Source organism: Gaeumannomyces tritici, assembly GCF_000145635.1.
Source record: "Gaeumannomyces tritici R3-111a-1 unplaced genomic scaffold supercont2.5, whole genome shotgun sequence".
NCBI lineage: Eukaryota > Fungi > Ascomycota > Sordariomycetes > Magnaporthales > Magnaporthaceae > Gaeumannomyces > Gaeumannomyces tritici.
The window spans coordinates 3619115-3626814 of record NW_008804549.1 but is presented as its reverse complement, the minus strand read 5'-3'; the positions used below and the strand labels follow the sequence as shown (position 1 = coordinate 3626814).

General features: G+C 57.2%; 4 protein-coding genes across 4 annotated transcripts; 3 read left to right on the top strand and 1 right to left on the bottom strand.

The window, feature by feature from the left end:
- Positions 1–637: 637 nt before the first annotated feature.
- GGTG_10171 (hypothetical protein) lies at positions 638–1206 on the top strand (the record flags this gene model as incomplete). The annotated part of the gene is made up of 2 exons (XM_009228037.1): positions 638–790; positions 847–1206. 2 exons carry the CDS (start codon positions 638–640, stop codon positions 1204–1206), a joined length of 513 nt encoding a protein of 170 aa, XP_009226301.1.
- An 863-nt stretch (positions 1207–2069) lies between these two features.
- Positions 2070–2499, top strand: GGTG_10170 (hypothetical protein; the record flags this gene model as incomplete). The annotated part of the gene is made up of 2 exons (XM_009228036.1): positions 2070–2154; positions 2429–2499. 2 exons carry the CDS (start codon positions 2070–2072, stop codon positions 2497–2499), a joined length of 156 nt encoding a protein of 51 aa, XP_009226300.1.
- A 288-nt stretch (positions 2500–2787) lies between these two features.
- Positions 2788–3030, top strand: GGTG_10169 (hypothetical protein; the record flags this gene model as incomplete). The annotated part of the gene is made up of 2 exons (XM_009228035.1): positions 2788–2821; positions 2900–3030. 2 exons carry the CDS (start codon positions 2788–2790, stop codon positions 3028–3030), a joined length of 165 nt encoding a protein of 54 aa, XP_009226299.1.
- Positions 3031–6144: 3114 nt separating this feature from the next.
- On the bottom strand, positions 6145–6825 carry GGTG_10168 (hypothetical protein; the record flags this gene model as incomplete). Its single annotated transcript, XM_009228034.1, has 2 exons — positions 6145–6308; positions 6708–6825. 2 exons carry the CDS (start codon positions 6823–6825, stop codon positions 6145–6147), a joined length of 282 nt encoding a protein of 93 aa, XP_009226298.1.
- Positions 6826–7700: the final 875 nt, after the last annotated feature.

The following is a 7700-nucleotide window of genomic DNA, read 5'->3' as shown; positions in this document are numbered from 1 at the left end:
GGGGGGGGTGGATGCCATCTCTTTGAGTGTGCAACCCTGAGCATCGCATTTTGGCCCTGCCTGGCCCCTCCTCAGGCTGCTTTTTGCGCTTTACAGGCGCCGTGCCTGTGTGCGGCACATTGTTGCTACCTTGTGTCCCTCGCCTAGGACCAAAGGAAGCCCTCATGGAAGCACCAACAGCGGCGGTGCCAGCAACTTCTCCAGGCCGCAGCACCCATAGCAGAGAGACATGGATGCCCGTCACTTGCACCCCGGGAGGGGAGGATGTCATGGATCGCAAGCAGAGGGTACCGGACGGTGTGGGCCGGGCCTGGGTTGGGTTGGCAGCTGGAAAGGAGGATGGATGATGGACTCAGGGGTGGAGGGGCGCGATGCCGGATGTGGTCTAAGGCGCGGGAGCAGAGACCAGAGGAGCAGGGATGGGACAAGTGGGGACCACATGGAGGATAGAGGGGAGACAGAAAAAAAAAAGAGGGAGAAAAATGAGCGTTGCGGGACGGTCGGGCGGGCGAGTCAAAGGGAAAGAGCTACCAAGACACCAAGCGACAAGGGGTGGAAAAACAAAAGATGGGAGGGAAGGGACGCAGTGCTGCTGCGTCGCGTTGCGCCTGCCCTTGCAAGAATCGCGTGACAGTCAATGCAGGGAGCGCAAATCGAAATGAGGAAGGCCAGGGCGGCAACCAGGGCAAACGAAGCAGAGAATCCCACACAGCAAAAGGGGAAACACGCAAGTGTCAATTCCGACGGTCTTGGTCTCGGAGCGGCTGCAAGCCCCAAGGCCGGCGGGTCGGTGAGGTGCCCTATCCAGGCGCGCCCTTAGCCGACGGCGACTGATCTGCCCCCCAGGGCTACAAGAGCCGTCACAGCATCGCCGCCGACAGTGATCCTTTGGAGCCGACCGTCCACGGTGAATGGCCGGACGGGCTGGCCAATATCATGAGGGGAAGCGCTCGACATTGTCGCATTCGATCCTCTAGTGTCTGGTGGCCTCCTGGTCTCTATGTCTGCCGCGCGCTGGTGCCGCCGTCGCAGCCTCTGGCCGCGGCGAGCGCACGACCCACACCAAAGCCTCAGCTACTGGGCCGGGTCATCTGGCTGCAGTTGTTTCTTTGCTTTTTGGTTCTGACCCTTCGCTTCACTTCCCGCTTCCGCCTCGGCGTCACGCCGGGCTTGGATCCCTGGCGGAGTTGCGCGCGCAATGATTAGCGTTGGGGTCACTGTTCGATCCAAGGAAGGAACAAGAGATATACTGACAGGCAGAAATAAACACCAATAAAAACAACCCAGCCAAAGCCATATAAAAATCCCCGCCCATCCAGCATGGGATTTGCAAGTCATCACCGAATGGAATCTGTTTTATCTTTATCAACAGCTCACAGACCAACGGAATCAGAGCTTGTGCGCCACAACGCTGCTAATCGTCGCCCTAGTCTAGCACTAGGAATCTGTGCCTGACTAACAGCAAAAGCGTCCGTTCGCCAGAGGCGCCACGAATCAATCCCCTTTTCTGAAGGCAGCATGCATCTTGTCACATCCATGGCAGTCCAGCCCGGGTACTTTCCCGGGTACTTTCAAGCACTCAAGCACTCAAGCACTAAGCACCCGGACACTTGATACCTTGACTGAGCAGTATGGATCGAATCGCTGCGATCTAACTGTGCGCTGCACCCAAGAGTTGCATAGGGGCGTCACAGGCAAGCAGACGCCCTCTACCAAGATCGTCGCAAGGCAGAAGACCCAAAGCTGAGCAAGCCTTCTGAACGCCAGGTCGCAACAGTGTCGCACTAGGCTTTCGAGTATGGTAAGCCGAGGGATGATGGTGCAAGCACGGTGCCTCCCTCCCTACCAAGGTAGCAAAGTGAGCACAACGCAAATCAACGAAACCACCCCGGCCTGGCCCCGGCCTCTCCCGACGGTCTGGACCCAGTCAGAATTCACGCCACCACCCTCTCCGATGCACCAAGTGCAGCCCAAATCGTCCGGGTGGGATTGATGCCGCGAAGAAAAGAAACCGCCGCTGGGTGACACCCCCTTTCTAAAGCCACGAATAGGAAGCGAGACAAAGAGTAATGGACTGCATCTTCCTGTCCCTCTGGCGTCGCCGTGTCCTCGCGGGCGGCCATCCGGGAGGGTGGGGTGGGTTGGATCAGCGTGGTGTGTTCTGCCTGCCGAGCCCAGCCAGGCTCTCAGCAGGCGTCAGGCCAATCCTCTCCGCGGCATGGCAGAGAACCGATCCGCTCGAGGCTGTTTGCAAAAAGACCTGGCAAAGCCAAGAGGTTAAGGGCCCAGGACAGGGGGGCCTGGTGGTTTAGTGGACCTCAAGCGAGGCTGTTTTGTGGGGCCATGGCTGTGGCCTTTGGCTCTGGTTCCCGACTGAGGTCCCCGCACAGTCGTCATTGGCCCTTCCTCCTGACCCTGGACCCTGCAGGTCGCTCCCTCCTTGTTCCCCAGCTTATTTGGATGAACGGTGAACTCGTGAATCAATCCAGTCGTCTTTGAGAATGAGGATTTTGCTTCGTGAGAGGTTCTCATAGGCTTTTGGCATCTTATATCACATCGTTCGTCGCCGTTTCTTTGTCTTTTCTTAGATCTTTTGGTCTATATTTAACACGGCTGAGCGACACTAAATACGTCAACTTTGGATCGAGTTCACGGGGTCCTTGTTAGGCGAGCAGAGCAGTTATGCTGGTTCACCAGTTGCCCCATCTCATCCCATCTTTTTGCCGCTTGCAGCCGTGGCCGCTGCAGCTGGGCGCTAGGGCGAGCACGGGCGCCAGGCACACCCAGATGACTACTGTGTGCCTGATGTCCAAGTGCCTCGGTAGGTACCTAAACCTACTTGGCAGATACTTCAACCCATCCCGCTGCGTTATTCTCAATGGCCCCCCTCAATTCTCAGTCACGGGCCACCAATCCTCATCATCGGCGCCATGGTGCCCAACTGCCCGCCCGCTGATCTCGTCCGCCCCCGGCCTCAACAAGCTGGCACTCCTAGCACGCCCCGTCTCCAGAGCTGATGCGCTGCGCTAATTGCCGATTCCGAGATTTCCGGAGCTGACAGAGGACCTCAGCGATCGCAGGGGTGTAGCTAGAATGCCCCATATTTTTCTGCCATACCAAAACAGTCAGCAGGGAAAAGAATGTTCACTTTCGATATCATCACGAGTGGTTGAATATTCTGCTTTCGGCCTCTCCACCTATCTACCCACCACCCATGTCTTGGTTAACCTGGAAGAAAGTGAAAGTCGAATGAGGCCAACGGCCCTTAAAACGGAGCTGAGGGAGCAAAGCACGCCCACGAACGACAGAGGGTCACTTTTGTAAGTGGGGAACTTCGCTTACCGTTCCCTTTGATTCGCGGTCGCCAAATGCATGCCAGCTTGCAAGGGCCCCCAGGAAGCCGTCCGCGGGCAAACACCAAGCGCCACGACCCTGGATCCGCTCGCATCGAGAGCCTTGCCCAGAGTGGCGGCATCGCCGCTCGTGTTCAAGCTCCTTGAGGCAGGCCGCCCTTCGTTTACTGCACTCCCCCGAAAGCGAAGACCCCCGCATCGCCCCCGTGCGTGCAAGCCGGCTGACGGGTGAGGGAGGAGGTTTCTAAAGGGGCCTAGAAGCCAGGAGACCGCTAGCGAGCACCTCGGACGGTGAGCGATGCTTGCCTCTAGGCCGCGGCAGAGGAGCGGGGCAAGCAGTGAGGAGACGAGAAGAAGAGAAGAATAAGAGAGAGAAAAAAAGCCGCCACCCGCGCGGCACGCCTCGCCGCATTTGGCAGTCTCGCCGGCCGCCTTTTGCCATGTCTTGCCTGCCATCCTTGAGATGGGCGGGCGGCCAACCACCACGGATCCTTCGCACATGCCGCCGAAGGCGGCGGGGGGGTGCTGGGAGAAGAGCGACGATGGAGAGACGATTGCGCTTGCGAATGACTCGTTGGTGGTTGCTGCGGGCGGGTCGGCCAGGCAAGCTTAGGAAGGTGGTGGTTGGGTAATGACTTTGTCATCTCGTCTTACCTTATCCTTTCGCTTGCTGGATTTTTTTTTTTTTCGCCCTCTCTCTCTTCCTATCAAAGCACCTCTTCATGATAGATCACATTCGACATTTGAAAACTCTCGGGGAGGCTCCACGTATAAATCACACAAATACAGTCACATTTTCTCTCCTTCGCTCCTTACGATATGGAACAGGATGCGGAAAAAAAAACCCCCCGAGATGAACAGCAAGACGGGGAGCCATAATGGGTCAAAAAAAAGGGTTCATGGTGGGACAGCAAGCACAGCACCCGGCGGTCAGTGCCCCGCGAGCTGGCTTGCTGGCTGCAGGCAAAAAGGGGCTGGTTGAGTGGTTCTGAGCTTATCGATGGCGGTGGAGTCGCGTCCCCGCGGATGGAAGGACTCGTTTTTGGCCGTGCTCTCTCAGTGGCAGGCTCAAAAAGAACGTTGTGTCACCTTCCCAACTCCTCCTCCTCCCGCCGGTGCCCACGGGCCATCCAGCCCAGCTGGACACGCCGCAAAGTTACACCGCACCGGCATGACGGAAGGGGACTCTATTTTTAACCACCAGCATGGTGTGGATGCCACCCTGTAGTGGTACCCACGCAGCGCGTCGTGCGTCTCGCGTCGTCGTCCAAAGTCCCACACCATTGGTGGGCCTGTGAAGGGCCTGTGGCATCAAAGTCCCGCAACCTGTCAGGTCTCTCGCAACTTCCGCGAGCGGTGCCAGCACACAGGGATGCATGATTCCACCCCCACTTTGCCCATCCATCCACGAATCCATCCCATCCCGCCGACTGGCAGGCTGGTCTGCCTCCTTGCCGTTGCCGTTGCCGTGGGCAGGACGGGCGGGATTCGTCTCGTCCGTTTGCTTTCCCCCCTCCCCATCCACCCGCCGACAACGGTCTGACGGACCTGCCGAGAATCCCCCCCTCCCTACGCCGCCGTCGGCCAGACGCACAGCGAAAAGGACTAAGGGCAGTGCTCAGGACGGCGGACGGGCTGGGACGCATCGGAACCCTCTTTTTTTTTTTTTGTCATGACCAATTATCTGCCCTGTCTCAGATCATGACCACCAACTTTTCTCACCCAAGTCGGTCCATTGGCTGTAAGACTGGCAGTGCTCAGCGTAGGGTTGCTTCCGGCCCCCGTGCTTAGCAAGACGACTCATGTGATTAGTGCCTAACGAGGAACTAAAAGCAAAGACTAGCCCGTGAGGAAGAGAAGGAAGAAAGAAAGAAATAATTTTTTTTTGACTTCCGCAAGAAGCAAGCCGGGGATCCCGCAGGGTCTCTTTGGCGCGAACGCCGGGCCGTTAATCTGTGCGGTATAGGAGGTCCATGCCACACCTCGAGGATACTCCAAGAGGGGGGCTGTCGATTGCCGGTGAATATCTCTCGGCAAGGTGCTCTGACAATCTTTGCGACAGCTGAATCCCGGGGTAGAATGAAGCTACTGCAGCTTCAGGGAAGGCTGGCATGTCGATCTCATGTGTTCATCAAGAACGGCAAATGTGTTTGGAGTGCGAATTACCGGCATCCCGGGCCTAGCATGTGCGGTGTCGCGCAAAAAAGGAAGAAGAAGATGAAGCAGAAAAATGAAGTACCACAGATACAGGTGCCGGACGCGAGGTATCTTTGATTCGCCCTGGGGACTTTCATCACAGCTACACGCGACCAGCGAGCTACCATGAAGAAGAAAAAAAACTCGGCGTTTTTGCCCCCCCGCGCCCACACACGAAGCAATTGCCTCTTTCGGACCCCCCCTCACCACGGAAGCAATGGCGAGCGCTAATCCGACCGGGCCCGACCTTACAGTTGTTCCCGAGAATTTGGGAGCGGGCTGCGCTAATCAAATTGACATGAATGGCCCACAGCATGGACAGCCCTCGCGGATGTGAGCGAAGGGGTAGGTAGGGTTTCTGGTAACCAATGTTTCCCCTGTGCGGCTTGCTGTTGTTCACCTTTGATATTCAACACCCGAGTGCCATTCATATTCTAGCCCCACAAAATGTTTGCTGGCCCCTTTACAGCCCAGGCCAGGTCCTTCCGCTTAGATCCGAAGAGACGAATCAAAACAGGCGAAGAAAAACAGGAGCCAAGGTTGCCCACCACAAAACAGAGGTGCCCACGCCAAACACCTTGGTGGTGTAGCTCTCTCACGGAAGCCAAAGCGAGATGGCGTACTTTTGGTGTCTTGCCGCTCCCCAGCTCTTGGCGCAGCTCCGGGTGGTGATTGGCCGCTGAACGACAGCCACAATCGCAAGCGGCTGCTCCGGCGTCGTCGTGCCGCGCGGGGCGTCATGAACCACCGATGCCAACGCTTCTGGTTCGAGTGGCTGATCTTGATTTGCTTTCTCTCTTTTTTTTTTCTCCTTTTTTTTTTTCTCTTTTTTTTCTCTTTTTTTTTTTTTTTTTTTGCTGATCCGGAATTTTTTTTTGGGGGCGTCACTAACAAAAGAACGAGCGGGTGGTTTCCGCCTTGATTTCAGCCCAGAAGGTACCGCACAGGCAGAGCGCACCTTTGCAAGCGCCCAAGCAAAAGAACATTCCCGCTGTACGCGGTCAGGCGGCACAGAGATTCTTTCCCCGACATATGTGAGATGACTGTGTGGCGGGGAAGTCACACATCTGCCAACCCCAGCCGAGGGTTGGTGTCGGCGCCCCTCTTAGATACGTCTACTCCCCTCTGATGGCGGCATGTAAAAAAGAAAAGGCCTACTCGGCACGTTCTCCTCTTTTGGACTCGACCCGAGGGCAGCGGGTTGCCAGACCCGCGAGCCATCGACTCTCGTGATATCCTGCGTTGCCGCCTTGTGCGCCTCGATGTCGGACGACATTTTCGCTCTGCGTCGACGTAGCGAGCGCACAAGCCCGCATGGGATTCTTGTCACGTATCGTCAAAGCAATACCCAAACATCGAAGGGTGGGAATCGCTATGCTGGGGTAGCGAGCCCGAGTTAATTTGGAACCCGCATTGCGACGGCGGGTTCGTCCTTATTGCCATTTATTAACCTGCATCCCCCATGCTGCCCATCCCATCTGCCATGGCGACTGGGCCCTGCCCCGTCTGTCACCGCCAGGTTGGGCCCTGCATTTCCCAGGAGCATCGAAAAGCTTGGGATGAACGCGGGGTCCACGGTTTTATTTTATTTTATTTCTTTTTTACCTAACGCCGATCTCCCGCGGGAGTGTGGCATCGGCGACAACGATCAGGTGCCTCGGCCGGGGCGGGCGTACCTTGCGCGTAGGTAGGTACAGCACTTCTCGGCACCGATCCTCCGAAGGATAGCTCGGGGATAGAACATACCAGGCACAGGCACCTGGCTGGAACACGAACCCAGGGAAAAGGACGTAAGCTTGCGTTGCTTGCTCGCTCACCCAAGAGCCGCAGCAGCGCATCCCCAGTCTCCGGCTTACCCTGTGCCCTGATGGAAGTGGACTGTCGTATCCCAAGTGGCCAACGCGCATGCCGGTGGACCTGGCACAGTCTCACCCAAAACCCCCCACGTCCGTTGGGCGGCGGTAAAGCGCTGGGCCCGGCAGAGCGAGAGAGAGAAAGAGCCTGGCATAGTCGTCCGCTGAACCCGGGAAGAAAGACGCCGCCCAGGAAAAGAAGCCGACGAGGCGCAAAAAACGCGCGCGCACGCACGCGCCCAAGTTGAAATGACGACGATGCAAGACAAGATTTGATATTGGCTCGTCCGTGGGCCGC